This window comes from Dendrobates tinctorius, unplaced genomic scaffold (assembly GCF_039654945.1).
Source record: "Dendrobates tinctorius isolate UK_male_01 unplaced genomic scaffold, ASM3965494v1 ptg000134l, whole genome shotgun sequence".
Taxonomy (NCBI): domain Eukaryota; kingdom Metazoa; phylum Chordata; class Amphibia; order Anura; family Dendrobatidae; genus Dendrobates; species Dendrobates tinctorius.
Genome location: NW_027361802.1, coordinates 9,457,270 through 9,475,948, shown reverse-complemented (window position 1 = coordinate 9,475,948; position 18,679 = coordinate 9,457,270). Strand labels below are relative to the sequence as shown.

At 43.4% G+C, this 18,679-nt stretch overlaps 1 protein-coding gene across 1 annotated transcript in view; it reads left to right on the top strand.

Moving 5' to 3' along the window:
• The window catches only part of PTAR1 (protein prenyltransferase alpha subunit repeat containing 1), an 83,643-nt gene extending 68,878 nt beyond the window's left edge, over positions 1-14,765 (top strand). Inside the window, exons 6-7 of the mRNA XM_073543718.1 lie at positions 7,560-7,822; positions 13,258-14,765. Of these exons, the coding sequence (XP_073399819.1) occupies positions 7,560-7,822; positions 13,258-13,615 (621 nt within the window). The 3' untranslated portion in view covers positions 13,616-14,765. The remainder of the gene's footprint in view (positions 1-7,559; positions 7,823-13,257) is intronic.
• The last annotated feature ends 3,914 nt before the right edge of the window (positions 14,766-18,679 follow it).

Genomic DNA, 18,679 nt, shown 5'->3' with positions numbered 1-18,679 from the left:
AGGTCATGGGTCTTCCAGCAGGACAATGACCCAAAACACACTTCAAAAAGCACTAGAAAATGGTTTGAGAGAAAGCACTGGAGACTTCTAAGGTGGCCAGCAATGAGTCCAGACCTGAATCCCATAGAACACCTGTGGAGAGATCTAAAAATGGCAGTTTGGAGAAGGCACCCGTCAAATATCAGGGACCTGGAGCAGTTTGCCAAAGAAGAATGGTCTAAAATTCCAGCAGAGCATTGTAAGAAACTCATTGATGGTTATCGGAAGAGGTTGGTCGCAGTTATTTTGGCTAAAGGTTGTGCAACCAAGTATTAGGCTGAGGGTGCCAATACTTTTGTCTGGCCCATTTTTGGAGTTTTGTGTGAAATGATCAATGTTTTGCTTTTTGCTTCATTCTCTTAATTAAATGAAGATAATAATACCAAAGAATTTGTGTTTGCAATCATTTTCAGGAAGAAACTGAGTATTATCTGACAGAATTGCAGGGGTGTAAATACTTTTGGCCACAACTGTGAATGGTGTTTTTCAACCCAGACAAACCCCTTCAAAATGCGATTTCCTAATGCTGGGTTTATCGCTATTGTTAAATGACCACCGATCAGCTGCATACTAGCCAATCGGCAGTCATTTTTGATCTTGAGGACTTAAGCCATAACATTTTTCAGTGACCTAGTTGCATCAGATACTGCTTTTCCTTTTTCGGGATGAGTTGTTATTGCCAGTAGAATCATTTGAGTGTACATGTATAACTTATTAAGAAACTTTTATGAACTTTTTGGGAAGCAATATAAACAAAACTGTAATTTTGACCCTGTTTTGCTTTTTAAATGTTACGTTATTCACTGTGCTGGACCAAATAGGTGTTAAAGAACCCCTCAAGCGATGCATGAAGTGCAGCCTGGCGACATGATTGCAAGCAGGTATGCGCCAACATTTCAGAGATAATGGCCCCGAGTCATCAAGACTGGCCGTATTGGCTTTTTAGATTGAGACAAAACCTGATTCATTAAGAGCTGCCACAAATCTGATTTCAATGATGCAAACAGAAATACTGACCAGCACATCCCAATTAGTCTGAATAGGTGCCAGCTAACATAATTCTAAGAAAATACAAAGCTGCACTCTGGATTGTTTAGAATGGTACTTCTAGAAAATTGGAACTGCATTACTGCAGTATGATTATGATATGTCTGTTCCCCGGGGCGGGCTTGGATGGGCGGTGAGGTATTCATAATGCAAAAAATGATGGTGGTGTTCCAGCTCCTTAAAAATCTTCATACTTTATTAATCCAACATTGAAATACAGTAATAAAACTTCTTAGGGTGAACCCCAATAGTTAAAGCTACGCGTTTCTATCTGGAAGAGATCTTTAGAGCTTTGATAAAGATCTGTTCGATGGAAACGCGTTGCTTTAACTCCTGAGGTTCACCCTTTGGCTGGAGTCACACACAACGTAGAAAAATACGGACCGTATTGTATGGCCATAATACGCATAAATGGTCCCTAAATAGTGCTCCGCATGTCATCTGTTGTCAGGGTGTGGCTGCGTATTTTTCTCATGTAAGCATCCGTATGTGATCCGTATAGCGTTTTTTTTCTCGCAACCTTGCAAAATGGACATTTAATGGTTTTGAGGCCTGCACATAATTTAAATCAGCACCAACCCTATTTATTGCCTCAACATCAGGTGGCAACCTCCAATCTGCCCATTTTGGTGCTGTGCTTGTGTTGGTGTCTTGGTGGTTGTTAGCAAACATGTCAGACACACTTCAGTTCACCCCAACTGACCGTGTTCTCTTCAACTGGGTTTTGTCCCGCCGCTTTGGCCAGCCATACCCAGTGATTGTGGATCCGAGGAGGAGGAGACGAACATGGGTGCATCCGCATTTGAGACAACGCCTCACTAAAGGCCATTTTCACAGGCTTTATGCAGCTCTGAGGACACATCGTGACAAGTTTTTCCTCTATTGTCGGATGACCGTTTCTACCTTTTGATGTTTTGTTGGAGACGGTGTGCCCAGGGATCACCTTCCAGGACATCCGGATGCGCAAATGTATCTCTGCGGAGGAGCGCCTTCTCTTTACGTTACGGTATGTATTTCTCAGCTACAGAATGTATGTAGATGATTAGTTTCTCAAATAATTCTGTTACTCAGTAACCCCTTTTTGGCCAAGAAGCATTATGAATTGGTAAGAAATATATGCTCTAAAACTTAGAACACCTTGATGTGTTATTCCACATTACCTAGCCGTGGTACATGTGTATATGTATTGTTCGCCTAGCTTCTTACTTACACACTATTCTGGTGATCTATATGTAATGTGTGCATCCTTGAGCATGTATTTCAATGTATATATTTTCTACATTTGTTTAATTGTAGGTTCCTCTCAACTGGCCTTTCTTATGCAGCACTCCATCTGGAGTTTTTGATTTGGGCGATTGACAATATACGGCATCGTGCGTGCTACATGTTCTGACATCTGGTCCAGAATTCATCATCTGGTCATGCCAGAGCCCAAGATGGGAGACTGGTTGAGGATTGCCAGGGGATTTGAGTTGCACTGCCAATTCCCCAATTGTATTGGATCCCTGGATGGGAAGCACATTCGTGTGCGTAGGCCGCCGAACTCAGGGTCCCAATTCTATAATTATAAACAATATTTTTCTGTAGTTTTGTTGGCTCTGGTTGACAGTAACTACAGATTTATAATTGTAGACATTGGGGCTTATGGAACAACTGGAGACTCTCGAGTCTTCAATTCTTCCATTATGGGTCAGCGGCTGCGCAATAACCTGTTAGACCTACCACCACCACGTCAGCTACCAGGCTCAAATCAAGAAGCGGTGCCTTATGTCCTAGTGGGGGATGAAGCCTTCCAATTGACCAGGCATGTCATGAGGCCATAACGCACAGAAACCTTGACCACCAGCGCAGGATTTTTAATTTGCGCCTTTCAAGTGCCCGGAGACTGGTGGAGTGCGCCTTCGGCATTCTTTGTGCCAAATGGCATGTCCTCCAGTCTGCCATTCAGCTGAGTGAAGCCAATGTCAATGAGGTCATCAAAGCTTGTATGGTCCTCCATAACTTCACTAGACTACATGATTGCTCCTCATCTGATGTCACTGAAGGTGTGGTGGACAATGGGGATAGGCCTAGGCCACATGTGCTCCCTTTACGGCGTCCTCTCTCAGGACTCAAAGTACGTGATGTGTTCACCCAGTATTTTGTTTCACCTCAGGGTGCTACTACCTGGCAAGATCAGGCTGTATCTATGTTGTGATGTTCTTATGTGTGTGAATATAATGTTATTTTTTGTTCTATGTTGTGTGTGGTCGGTTTATGTGATAAAGTTGACTTACTTATTCGAATGCCTAAAATAATTCAAGAAGAGGGCCAAAGATGCATTTTCAAATATTTTATAAATGCAAAAAATAGGTTAGAATACTGTTTACCATATTTTATATGGCAGATATTGCCCAGGCCATTTAGCCTTTTCTGTATATAACATTTGCATATTTGGACACCCAAATAGGTAACAATAAATGATAATTACCAACAAAAACAAAAAATAAAACAATTTTGTATTTTATAACTGCTGGTAGCTTGGCGGAGGTGATGGCGGGAGGCCTTCCTCTCTTTGTTGAGGGTTGGGGTGCCCAGCTTGACCATCACCCTGTTGGGGTGGATGATCTTGGCCCTGTGGGAATATGTGGCCATGTTCCTGCAGTTGCGCACCAAAGAGACCATAAGGATATTGTCGATTTAAAATCCTGTGGCTGATTGTAGCCACGTCCATCATATCCCCCAATATGACCATGTCATGCAAACCCAGGTTGGGGCCAGCCTCCAACACCAGGTCTGTACAAGTGGCCATATTGGGCAGGTTGGTTATAGGCTGCCATTTGGCCATGTTGTTGCCAAGGTTGGTTTGGGGGGAATGGGTGGAGGTGAAGGCACACGTACATGCGGACACTCAGATCCTAATTGAGCATGCACAGCTGGTTGTCGGACAAGGCGGAGATGGTTACGGGTTGAGAGCTGCCACCTCTCAAGATACTCAAACAACTCATCTGGGTTATTGAGGTGTGTGCATGCATCAATTAGGATCTGAATGGATCCTCGCACACGTAACCTCACCTCACGAGGTAGGGGACGGAGGTACCGGGCCAGGCTTCGGGAATATGCCTCTTCACCCTCATCTTGAGCAGCCCTGGACAGGTAATTTAGGACACCTGTGTCTACGTGCCTTCGGGTATCAGAGGCGGTGTTGTCCTTTCTCCGTCTCCCACGGCGGCCTACGGCTGCAGGCTGGGGGGACCCCTCAACACGGCCAGTAGGGCTGCTGCTGTTGCCAGGATCTTCTAAGTTGCTGGCTGCTGGTGGCTCTGCTGGGTCTGGACCAGGTGCAGAACTTGATGCTGGGCCTGATGCTGGTGGAGCTTGGGGGTTGAAAAAGCTCTGTTCAGAAGATGGGCTAGCCACCTCTTCACATCCCCCATCCGTGTCTATAATGGGCTCTATATCCGACCCTGTCTCCCTCTCTGTGAGGTTGGATTGAGTTCTGTTAGGAAATGTACAAAAAATAAAATGTTGCTCTGACCCTAAAAAGCATATGTGTCATGTGGTGTGATGTCTGTACTTATGGTCTGAGATCCATACTGGGTGCCAAAAATGCCAAGCGGTCAAAATAGATGTATTTCCGCTTGGTCGGTCCTGCTGCCCTACTCCTGGCCCTCTGCTGTCTTTCCCACCGGTACTGGTCGCGGATGCTGCGCCAGCGTCTCATCACATCCTCAACTGCAATGTGAAGTGAAAAGGGACTGTAACCTTTGTGAATTGTGCCAAGCAATATTCCTAACATTTCACATAGTCACGTGGCCTAGTAGGGGGTGGTTTTTAGCTACATTTTTCTTTAGCAAACAGGGATACCCACATACACAGTATAGGATTGTAGGGGCTATATTTCAAAAAGCTCACTTCTGGCCTTTACGCTGATTGGTAAAAATGGCAATTACTTACGAATTTGTTGTTGCTCCTCACATGGCCGTTGGGCATAGTCTGGGAACATGTGCACACAGATGCGCCTCCATGACGCCTCTTTGCGGCCCCGGTCAGAATAATGGGCATACCGTTGGTCCCAAAGTTCGGGCCTTTCCTGGACCAACACAATTAGGAGCTCAACATTAATGTGGCTAGACATGATGCTGCAGGACTCCGTGGAGGCATACTTCCTGGATGTCTGGAGTGCTTTTTGAGCTAATTTGCATGTCTAAGCTTCCTGATGATGGATTGGCCCATTTCCTGTCACCAGGAAAAGTCTTGCATATTTCTCGCAAGTCACACGTGTGGTCCTTGTGTAATGCGTATTTTTTGCGCACCCATAGACTTGCATTGGCGTACTATGGTCGTAGTACGCTGACAATCGCAGCATGCTGCGATTGGCACGGACCATATAAAATACGCGACAAAAATACGGCTGTTGGGAGCTACCCCATAGAGAATCATTGGTCCGTGTGCAATGTGTTTTTGTTTTTTTTTTTTTTAACGCCTCTCACTCGTCCGTATTCCTCTCTAGTGTGACGCCAGCCTTTCAAAGAAGTTTTATTGCTGTATTTCCATGTTGGATTAATAAAGTATGACGATTTTTAAGGAACTGGAACATCACCATTTTTTCTAGACCTCTTGTCCCATCAAGATGAAGTTCCATGCACCTGCAGACTTGGTTGGTGAGCTGGCTATGGTTTCTTACGTTGCTTTTTCACTTGTGTTCATAGTGCAGCCTGCTGACAGGTCACTGATCCCTCACTGATTTGCCCCCTGGTTTACATAATGAATATGTGTACATACTGAAGAAAAAAACAAAAAACCCTTCTGCAGGCAGGTGCCGGCCGTGGCACATATTTAGTGTCCTAGTAATAACTATATTTTGTTATTGAGCAAGTACAAAAAAAAAATCCATTTGAAATTGGCGCCTGCGCAGTAGCAGCTATCGGTGTGTGTATAGAGATCCGATAGCTGCTATTGCGCAGGTGTTAGCGGCACCATCTTGCTGGAGAAGAAAAAAATAATTTCCTCCTCCAAGTAGCAGCTCTCGGTGATCTCCTGAAAAACTCTGCACCTGCCTGCCGAAGGGTTTTTTTTTCTTATGTATGTATAGGTATTTATGTAAACTAGCCTGCAGGTCAGTGAGGGATCAGTGACCTGTCAGCAGGCTGCATTTTGAATACCTAATCAGAGCACTACATGAAGACCCCCACAGGCCGTCCCGGGTATACCATTAACTAAAAATTGAAAATAGAACAACAACCACAAGACGGATTTCATCAACCCATATCATTTTAATCAGCATAATGGCGCCGACCTGACAGTGTCTGAAGGGAACCTGTCAGCAGGATTGTGCACAGTAACCTACAAACACTGAATTATCAAGCCTAACGTCTGAAAATATCACATATTTTGGTGTAGTTCTGCATATGCTCATAGTAGGTGAAGATTTAATTTTCCAAATGGCACCAAATTTATTTAGACACAGAAACATTTCAATAAATTGTGCATGATTTACCGCTACAACCTTAATAAATCTGCCTCAATGTCTGTAGTGCATTTTATGCTATTAGGAACTCCTAGACTGTGTGATGGGGGTCTCACTACTCTCCTTCAACAGATGATGGCGAGTGAGAGCTGGATTGAGCAGTTTAAATTTCTACACCTGATATTGTTACCCGCTTCCTGAGCTATCTGGGGGCGCCTTACTTCTCTCCCCCAAGTTGATCATTCATGATTGCTCGCCAGAGCTTTCATATATGGAGGTGACAGGGAAGATGGCTGCTGGATATAGGCATCTTCACTGTAAATGGTCTCATTAACTACTCAAGCCTTAAGTGTTATATTATTTCAGCTTTGCTTTTTTTACCTTATGCTATGTTGTAGTCTTTTCATTGTAAAGTAGCCCTCAGTTTGCCCGTCAGTTTCTGATATTATTTGAGTGATCTGTCGAGTAAAGAAGGACTTTGTGAATTTTGCTGTGTTTGGATTTCAGAACTGCCATCTCCTAACATTTGCATTAAAGCTATTTACGTACATTTATTTTTATTCTTCAATACTTAGATATTATATCATCTTTGATCAGTCCATACAACATTCCCTATTGTGTGTACTGTGGGTTTCTTCTCACAATTGAGAACTTGGCAGCTCAGCCTTTGTCTAGAGTGCTCCATGTGCAATACATGATCTGTGTATATCAGGGGTGATAATGCCACCTTAAAAGAATATGATGGAAGAATAAAATATGCAAATAATGTAATTAGTAATGAGACATGTCCTAATTGAGGGTCCTTTTGTATCTGTGGTTTGGTGCCATTGTAATCCTTTGTCAGCAATTTGAAGATAAACTAGATGTCAGTGTGTGTGATTTCAGCTTCCTAATTGTTCTCAGCGTGCGCCTGATTTAGGCAACTCTTTTCATTCCCATTGAGCTATGGAATCCTATATTTAACTGCCACAATTAAGGGTCTGCAGGAAATAAACAATAATTTCATTTCTTTTCTTGTTTTCAGCTTCTCGTAGATGAGTTGTCTTCCACGAAACACTGGGTTTCCACGCATGTATCAGACCACAGTGGTTTCCATTATCGGCAGTTTTTGCTGAAGTCTTTACTTTCCAGAGCACAAATGGACTGCGAAAACCTAAGCAGTGTAAGTCTTCCCAGAGAAGAGGAGGTTCCACGGACGGATCTTCCTCTTTGGATAGAAGAAGAACTGGAACTTAGTAGAGATCTTATAGAGTCTTATCCGGGACATGAAGCTCTGTGGTGTCACAGGTGGGTTAGGTCTTGTCTTTGAGAGGTTAGATATAATGATGGAAAACTTATTGTTTAATGATGTGTAGGTTAAAAGAGTAGTCTCCAGTTGTTAAGTTGCTTGTCTTTCAATTTTCTAATGGAAAAAAATTTGTAATTCTCTAGTGTACAGCTCATTGCCTAGGTTATTGGCCACCTGCAGATCTGGGAGTGGCCGATTACCTAGGAGAAGAGAGTGTGCCACTAGCAGGCTCTGTGCTTTCAAGTTTGATTTCACTGCTCTGAAGTTGGCCTAATAGCTGGATCCCTCCAGCTTCATTCCACTTCTCGGGCCAGCAACAGACAAATGCCATTGGTCCAAACTGGCAATTTTCAGGATCACATCACCCTCTGCTAAACAGAAAGCTGGGACATTCTTTAAGTAAAAAGTAGGTAAAAAGAGTCAACTCCTTTTAAAGATGTTGTCCACTACTTGGACAACTTCTTCTCATACCCCTCGCTTGGCCCCCATAAAATAATAAAGCTTATGGCCTCATCACACACAGCGAGATTGCTGATTTTGTGACGCATCCGTCATCTCGCTGTGTGTGGCACGCATCAGCAACCGGCCCCTCCGCCGGGTATCGCTGAGCTTGCAGGAACGTTCTGGGCCATTTTTTGATCGTTGGTCTCCCGCTGGCCAGCACGCATCGCTGCGTGTGGCAGCGGGAGACTAACAATCAGCCAGCTCCAAGTGTTGTAAGCAGACGCTGGGAGCTGGTATCCAAGATAAATATCGGGTAACTAAGCGCGCACGGCACTTAGTTACCCGCTGTGTACCTTGGATACCAGCGTACTCGCTCTGGGAGCTGGTATCCAAGGTAAGCAGCGGGTAACTAAGTGCTGCACACGCTTAGTTACCCAATATTTACCTTGGATACCAGCGCGAGCACGCTGGTATCCAATGTACACAGCGGGTAACTAAGCGACGCATGCGCTTAGTTACCCGATATTTATTTACCTTGGATACCAGCGTCCTCGCAGGTCCTGATCGCTGGTGAGAGCTGCCTGTTTGACAGCTCACCAGCGATCATGTAGCGATGCACCAGCGATCCTGACCAGGTCGTATCGTTGTTGGGATCGTTGGTGCATTGTTTGGTGTGACGGGACCCTTATACTCCTGGACCTCCCGTGATGCTGTTGTGACGCCGACGCCCAAACAGCACTGGCGTCGCTGTACCAGTCTCCTGTCGAACTGAGCAGGAAGAGGAAGTCAGAGATCAGCTGCAGCCCGGACTTCCTCTTCATGTCCGAAGGTGGGGACAATGACGCTAGTGCTCATTGTGTGCCGGCGTCACGTGTCACAACACAGTGCGAGTGCCGACACAGCGGGAATGGCGCCAGCATGGAAGGTGAGTATAAGCTTTATTATTTTATGGTGGCCAAACATTTTAATCAAGAAGGGGTTGTCCTAGTAGTGGACAACCCCTTTTAACCTTTTGTGAATTATGTTAATATTCTAATATTTTAAGCAAGTATTCAAATATGCAAAACTTGTTTTCTAATATACTTTAATTCACCAGAAAACTCTTTTTATCACTTATTCAGTGGATAAGTGACACCTTACTGATCGGTAGAATGGGAAATTTGTATCCTTGTTACAAAATGGAACGGCAGGTCGGATGCCCACCACTACTTCATTCGTTCTCTGTGGGGCTGCCGAAAAAGCTGAGCTCAGCGTTTGGCAGCTCAATAGGAAATGAATGGATGTGCTTGTGCACTGCCGATCCATTCTTATGTGGATAAAAATGCCCTGTTCTTCCAGTAGATGCAGGTCCCAGCAGTTGGATTCCCACCGATCAATAAATTATCACCCATTCTGTGAATAGATGATAATTTGTTTCACTATTCCAGCCAAGAATTAACAGATTTGGGTGGAAAATATGAACCGAGCCTAAAACAGATCATTGCTGTATGAAGAAACAAAAGTAACTTTGAGATTAAAGTCTTTGCCGCAGGGCCCATTCACGGTCCTAGTGCAGTTCGTGAAAAAAAAAAAAAAACGGACAGCCCTCTGACCGATATTATTCAGTGGGGCAGTGCAGATATACAATTTTTTTTCCCCCGCTTCTCACTGTCCGAATTTGCTTGGGAAAAAAATTGCAGCATTGACTAGTTTCTTGTGTAAAACAGATGAGATTTGCACATTCAAGTCTATGGGTGCACAAAAAACTAAATCGGATGCTATACAGAAAGATGGTGTAGCATCTAACGGCTACATTTCAATTCTGTAACATAGGAAACTGTAAATGGTCTTGTAAATTATTACTAGCTGCTGCTGTACAAAACAACCTGCATACAAGACAAGTGAAAAAAAAAATCTGAGTTTTCTGCATGAAACTGAATGATTTTTTTTTTTTCTATACGCTCGTGTGAGCCTACCCTTGTGAGGACAATTGCTATCCTCATGCCCCTCTATTAGCCATAACTGAGAACTGCTAACCAAAGCTGTCCCTGAGTTTTACTAGGCCATATTCACACGTGGCAGATGCAATCTACAGCAAGCCCTATATATCCTTCGGAGCTTGGCAACATCTGTGGCAAGCCATGCTTTTTCTGGTTGCCAGTTAGCCACCTGAGCCACCATGTAGGCACTGTCCATCTTCCTATGTAGATTTTCGTCGGATCCAGAACTGGACTACAAGGTTTCACTCCTCTGTACCTTTTTATAAATGCCTGTGTCCCCGATCCAGTGAAAATCATATGCGTGCTGTGTCATGTCTGTCTGCCTTTCCAACAAACCAACCTGTAAATCTTTGTTTCTCCCAGGAAACAGTGTGGTACACTCCAAGAATGAAAGCGTGTCTAACCTTGCAATTTATGGTGCTGCCAATGTCCTCAGTGTTAGGCTGGCATTAACATAGAAAAGTTCTTGTTATCTGTGTAAGCAGATGGCTCCCCAGCAGCTCTGCAGCAATCATTCCCAGCTCGCTGCCCTGACAATGTGACCAGCACAAGCCGTTGTTTCCGCTAGAACGGAACAGTGGACGGCCATTCCTGGAAGATGCCTCTGGCTTATGAGCCACATGTAAAAATAACATGGCTCCAAGTATGAGATGTATTCTCTTATGTATGGTATTTGTTTTTATTTCCATCGATAGATGAAGTATTCTGGTTTCCAGTGAAGGCAGATATACCAGAGGCACTCCAAACTTAAAATACTTTTTAATTGATTTTTTTTTAAACAAGAACATCAAATATAATGTGTTTTTTTTTTTTTTTTGTTTTTTTTTAAAGGGAATCTGTCACCAGTTTTGTTCTGTGTCAACTAAAACTATGACCCTCATTAGCGCATGTGCTGCAGTCCATCAATAATTATAAAAACCCCTGATTCCCCATGTGCACACCCAAAACGTCTTATGAATGTCTCCCACGCTGTATTCACGCTTATGTTTTCAGCTCTGCCCGCAACAGGACAGAACACAGTGCGCAGGAACCAGGCCCATCAGACTGGACCGACAGGCTTAACATTCAGCGCTGGAGAACTTCAGCTTTTTGGGGGGTATACAGGTGGAGTCAGGAGGTTATATAACCATTGATGGACTGCAGCACAGGTGCTGATTAAGGCCACAGTTTTAGTTGACACAGGACAAAACTGGTGACAGGTTCCCGTTAATGTGTTCTCATTTCCTTCTCATATTATATTATATATTTTATTATTCCTCCTAACTTTTTTAAATTCATTTAACTTGATTGGGGATTGGTTTTGAAGAAGCACTAAGAACAAGAAAGGAAACCGATTTTGGCTATGTCCACATCAGCCTTTAGTGTGGTATATGTTAAAATATTTCTACTATTAAAAAAAAAAAAAAAAAGTGCAAAGATAAACATTTTTAGGAGTAAGTGAAGATACTGTTTTGCTTCTTAGACAAAGGACACTAACATAGGGCAGCTGTACTGTATTTTCCCTTAGGATGGTGAAAACAGTGTGTTTACCTGCAAATCTCATGCAAATATTGTATAGAAATTGCATATAGAGCGGATGTTAAAGGTTTTTTTTTTTTTTTGGGGGGGGGGGAGGGCGGGGGTAGACAAATTATTAAAACATCGTAAAGCATATGAAAAATGACAAATTCATAATTTACTTGCTGTTAAAATTCTGCACTGTTCTTGAGCTGTCACATGTAGTCAAGAGACCTCCAGCTACTTGCTTTCTGCTGCAGTCCATTCAAAGCAGAGTGTACAGAGATTTCCTACCTAAGCTTTGAAGGGAATGTTACTGGTGAGCCTAACACAACTCTGGATTCAGGAGGCAAGGCTCATCCACTAGCTGTGAGTGGTCACATCATATGGGGCATGGCCATCAAGGGAGAGCAGAAGCAGGACACAGCTCCACAGAGAAGACTAGTAATATTCACAGCTAGTGATTTTGGCCAGAGGGCATGTGATGTGGCCAGGGAGCTTGAGAAGAAGTAGGACATTTCTCCACAGAGTAGTAATGTTCACAGCTAGTGATTTTGGCCAGAGGGCATGAGATGTGGCCAGGGAGCTTGAGAAGAAGTAGGACATTGCTCCACAGAGTAGAGTAGTAATATTCACAGCTAGTGATTTTGGCAAGAGGGCATATAATCTAGCCAGGGAGCATGAGAAGAAGTAGGACATTGCTCCACAGAGTAGAGTAGTAATATTCGCAGCTAGTGATTTTGGCCAGAGAAGATGTGATGTGTACAGGGACAGTGAGCAGAACCCACAGAAACAAGACACGGCTCCACAGCGAAGAATAGTCTAGTCAATTAGTGATCACTTAATGATTTTGGCCAGAGAGGATTTGATGTGTATGAGGATGATGAGAAGAAGCCACAGAAACAGGACACAGCTCCACAGAGTAGCCTAAACAACCAGTGACTTTGGCTAGAGGGGATGTGATCTGTCCAGGGAGGTTGAGCAGAAGCCACAGAAGTTTGTCATAGCTACACAGAAAAATAGTAGTATAATCATCTAGTAATTTTGGCCAGAGAGGATTTGATGTGTACGAGGATGATGAGAAGAAGCCACAGAAACAGGACACAGCTCCACAGAGAAGAATAGTAGCTTAAACAACCAGTGACTGGCTAGAGAGGGAATGTGATCTGTACAGGGAGGTTGAGCAGAAGCCAGACACAGCTCCACAGAGAAGAATAGTAGTCTAATCATCTAGTGATTTTGGCCAAAGAGGATTTGATGCGTAGAGGGAGGGTGAGAAGCCGCACAGGGCTCCACAGAGAAGACTAGTAATATTCTAAAGTAGTCACTTTGGCCCGAGGGGATGGTGTATGGTTGCATTAGATTAAATGAATACATTATATGCCACCTTGCTTCACTGCTGTACACTGAGCCTGTGCGGTGCCAGTGTCATCACCTGAAACATTACTGACTGCACAAAATTTTGGACCTATTTCAATAAAATAATAATAAAATGTACATGTATTACTTTCTAGGCGACATGTACTCGGCTTGATTCACCAGCTGCACAATGAACAACCTCACGCGGAACCGCCACAAGTCACAAGTGTGGACACAGCTGCTGTAAGCACAGGAAATGAATCCCGGGATCTCTGCACTGATTTTCTGGGATACCACTCAAACACTATGGAGGTCGATGGCGTATGTGAGGCAAACAAGCAGAGCTACACCCAGGAAAGTAAACGTCTAAAACGCGCTCCGGTGCAAGACTCTCTTATATACGAATCCGAGCTCAGCTTCATTGGCTGTTTTTTATCCAGCTGCCGAAATGCTGAGCAGTCTAGGTTTGCTGCTTCATATAGAAAATGGCTGCTGTCATTGCTAGGTCACTAACTGTGCTCTCTGCATTATGTATGGATTACTTATGGTGCAATATTTTCTTTAGCAGTCTGTGAACTATTCTCCTCCGACTTAATAAGACTACGACAAGATTGATTTTTATTTATTTTTCCCAATGATTACATCTGCTGGGATTTTTTTTCCTGATTTTTATTTAACACACGATGATGGGGAGATGAGATTTCCTTTTAAACACTTTCTGGCCAAGTCATTTCAACCTGTTACAAGTTAATATCTTTAGTTTATGAAGTCAAGCCTCCACTTTGGAGGTTAGGAATCGGGAAATGGTTACTTGAAGATTTCAGGAAAATGTTACTTTTGCAGTTGGTGTATTTAAACAATGGAGGTTTGGATGAGACATTCAGTCCTCGTATACTTCACTGTGTTACCAAGGATGAACAAGGCATTTCGAACAAAGATTTTCTGGAGCCGAATAAGTGTGCTGCAGGGTCTTCGGCACACCACCTAAAATGTCAGCCTGCATAAAGTGGCAAGGCTCTCATGGGAAGCTGAACTTCTAGACATGGTGTGTGAATGGAACCATGCATGTTGGGATTTCCTTCTAGCATGTAATTCAGAAAGATTGATCGCTACATTCATCATACAGTAGTTAAAAATCTGGGGAGTCTTGTGGATTTTCAAGACACTTTTTTGTGCCCTCCATTATTGCTAACACTCATATTCTGAGTTCATTGAACTCTTCTAACACCCAAACTTGTCTCCACACATACCCACACACAACTTTTGCAGATGTTGTCCTAGGATTATTATGTGCTTTTACATATAGATCATAATAGTAGACAGACAACATGTAGCTTTCCAACTGTCACGAAAATACAGCTCTCGTCACGCTGTGCAAGCCGTTTTGAGAGCTTCAATATTCCAACAGCTGGAAAGCCATAGGGTGTCAGCGTCTCTCACTGCTCAGAAGCATTAAAAACCAGTAATATACTGAAATGTTAGTACACATTTAATTATTGAACAGGGATTGGTGTGGATCATTTCCAGATTGTATCTGTTACTTAAGAGGCTTAAAGGGACTCTCACTAAAATGTAGGAAATACAGCATTTCTTATTTAGCACAATACTGATTATTGCTCTCCTGTATCTGTACGCTGATTTAATAAAACTGTGTTTCTTGATATATTAAGTCTATAGATCTTTACATGAATCCCCTGTGGCAGTTATGAGTCTTCATTCATGACCTTTAATAAATATGACCTTGTTCCCTCAGAATTAGAGCCATGCTGTACAAGAAACTATGGCTGTATATTGGCAGTATTTGTCACTGGGATACCGCGACAGAAAGGGGCCAGAAGATCACAGCATCCAGTCACACAAAGTCCTGCACTGATTAGAATTGCTTCACCATCCTATGCAGGTTTTTTCCTTGCTCTGTCATTGCAATGGTTATCCAGTTCATTTCTCTGGAGCTCTCCACCCTGAATTGCCTCAGCTTTTTTTTGTTGGCCACTCCCCTCTGGTATATATGCTTGCCATTGGCACTTTGGAATTGCCAGTGATTTGTTCTACTTCCTGGTTAGGTGTTGGAGGAGAAGTTCATTGTTTGGAGTGAGAAATTGGAGAGTTGTTAAGGAGATTTCTGCGTGGAGTTGGTTTGGTTGCTTATCCTCATCCTCTACTATTTGGTTTCTCTTGCCTATCCCTCCCCTGTGTTCCACTATGTTGTTTTGTGATTATATTTGTATGATTGTAGTTTTCTTTCATACCTGTCTACCCTGGTTTGTCTGCTTAGTGTAATCCTATACACTTTAGCCTCACATCTCCTTGGGTGGGGCAGGGAACAGATAAGGCCTCTTTCACACTTCCATTTTTGACAATCAGTCAAGATCCGCCGATTTTGAAAAAAAAAAACACGGATCCACCATTTTTCTTTGCGGATCCATTTTTTTCCCCCATTGACTTTCATTATTGGCGGATCTTGACGGATTGCCATCCGTTTTTGTGTGGATCCGCCAAAATGTTGCTGTCCGTCAACATCCTCAAATATTTCCAAACGGAGCTTGCAACGTTTTTTTGGCCGGCGGATCCTCCAGACTGATTTAACCCGAAATTCTGTCTGGGTGTCGGACAAAAAAAAAAAAATCTCTTGCGCTCTCTCTCTCTTTTTCCACGCTGCGATTCCTTTAACACTCTTCTCTCTCTCTCTCTCTCTCTCTCTCTCTCTCTCTCTCTCTCTCTCTCTCTCTCTCTCTCGCTGCGATTCCTTTAACATTCTTCATTTGGCGGATCCGTCAAAAAAAACCGGACGGGTGCCATACGTTGTCATCAGTTCTAAAACGGATCCGCTATCCGTCCTTTTGGCGGCTTTTAACTGACACTGAAGTGTGAAAGATGCCTAAGGTTTAAGGTGGGAGCATAGCAAGGTACGTGACCCTGGCGTCTCCACCTTCCGGGGTAATCCGGAGTACAGGGATAGACTAGCGCACCCTAGTTCAAGGGATCAGGTAGGCGCCCAACATCCCTAGTCACTACATAACCATTTCTCTAACATAATAGTATATGACAGACATCTAGATATCAATACATTGGTCGTAAATGATATATAGAAAATAGGATGAATTAGCATTATAATTCAAAAATTGATCAGATGTACAAAGATGGACATGTAATTACAACCAATTGTCACATTAAGCAGTATAGGGGGGAAAGAAGGAAAGATTCCAACAATGGACAAATTACACATTAAATAATGAAAAATATACAAAATTTTATTCAAACATGGAGAACAGAAAAAAAAGGTGGTAAAAGACATTTCTCTTACTGATCAGTCTTCTCAGTGCACAGTGCTCCTTGGGATGTTTAAAGTTTTGGAAATCATTTTGTATCCAAATCCGGCTTTAGGGTATGTGCACACATAGATTTTTGTCTCTGCGGATTTTGTAGAGAAAACAAAAGTCCTGCGGTTTATCTGCGGTTTTGCCCTGCGGTTTTACACCTCATAATGGATGAGGTGTAAAACTGCAGCGTTTCTGCACCAAACAATTGACATGCTGCGTTTTGAAAACCGCAGCAAAACCACGCGGAAAAAAATGCAGCATGTGCATAGCTTTTTTAAATTTCCATAGGAAATAAAGGTACTGTACAATGCAGCGGAATCTGCTGCATTTCTGCAGAGCCAAAACCGCTGCGGAAATACAGCAGAAACCGCAAAGTGTGCACATACCCTTAAACTTCTCCACAACAGTATCACGGACCTGTTGTGTTCCTTGGTCTTCATGATGCTCTCTGTGCTTCAAACAGAACCCTGAGACTATCACAGAGCAGGTGCATTTATACGGAGACTTGATTACACACAGGTGGATTATATTTATCATCATTAGTCATTTAAGACAACATTGGATCATTCAGAGATCCACAATGAACTTCTGGAGTGCGTTTGCTGCACTGAAAGTGAGGGGGCCGAATAATATTGTACGCCCCACTTTTCAGTTTTTGAATTTCCACAAAAATGTAACATAACCAATAAATTTCGTTCAACTTCACAATTGTGTTCCACTTGTTGATTCTTCCCCAAAAATTTACATTTGGTATCTTTGTTTGAAGCATGATATGTGGAAAAAGGTTGAAAAGTTCCAGGGAGCAGAATACTTTCGCAAGGCACTGTATGTCCCAATCCACGTACTCATGTTGTAGTTATGTGCCCATATTGTAGTTAAGCTTCCTCCTAGGTCCTCATATTGTAGTTATGTCCCTATATTGTAGTTATAGCCCCATCCGGGTCCCCATATTGTAGTCATGTCCCCATATTGTAGTTATGTCTCTAGGTTTTAGAGGAGGAAAATAGAAGAAAAAAAAATGACGCAAAAAATGTGGTCAATTCTGTACTAATATCCCCCATTCTGGTATATATGTCCCAAATCCAGGTATGAATGGACCCCTCTTCTCTATCCTGGTATGCATGGCCCCCTCATTCCCGTCCTGGTATGCATGGCCCCCTCGTCTCTATCCAGGTATGCATGCCCCCCTCATTCCTGTCCTGGTATGCATGGCCCCCATCAGAAAAGCATAAACTATTATACTTACCTTCCCTGCGCTCCCTTGCAGCGTCTGATGCTAGCAGCTGATTTATGCTTGTAAGTAGGGCATGGCAGTGAAGTCATGCGCTGCTTACAAGCACAGGACAGATGCCGAAATACTCGCTGCAATCCACCCTGGAACTATAGAAGTGGAGAGCAGTGAATAATCATTGCTCTTTAATAGCAGGCACAGTAGCCGGCTTCCTGCTGCTGGGCGATCACGTGTGCCCGCTACTTAAGGGAATGAGTGTTCACTGCTTTTCACTCCCATACGTGTGTACAGCAATGAATATTCATTCTTTTTAGTAGCGGGCACATGATTGCACAGCAGCTGCAGGAAGCCGGCGGCTGCGCTTATTGTGCTTTCTATTTAAGAGAGATGAATATTCACTGCTCTCCACTCCCATGGGCATGGAGAGTTGTGAATTTTCATTTCTCTGTAGCAACGGGTACAGTGGTTAGCCATGGCAGCTGTCTCCTGCATCCTGTGACCCGCAGTTCTGCCACTGCTGCTCCTCCACCTTCCCATCCAGAGCAAACCGAGGTACATCATTTCAATTGCATTTACTTCTAAAGACGCACATTCAGTTGATATAAAAAGCTGCCATCAGCAGATCCTTTGAACTGGGCAGGGTTGCCAAGGGGTCTACAGTGCCTGTGTGCCACCCCGTTAGGGCCACTGCAGTCACAGTACTGGTGCACGGCGGGTCCGAGTGCTGGTAAGGTCTGACCAGGGGCGCGTGCCAGTCTTTGTCAATTGTGGGGGGGTTAATAATAAAATTCTAAAAAGGTTTGTGATGCCAGTTGGGATGTTCGGCCTGGTATTGCTAGGCACTGATGAGGGTCCCTGGTAGCTAGTTGTTGATGGACAGTGACAGATGATTAACCCCTTCCCAACTAGGGCTGGCTCCCAAGGGAGTTGGAGCAGGAATCGTGCAGCAGAGAATAATCCGCATCAGACATGGTAATGATCAGGTAGTACCTTTTACTGCAGTTCCAAAAACTTCCATACCGTTCA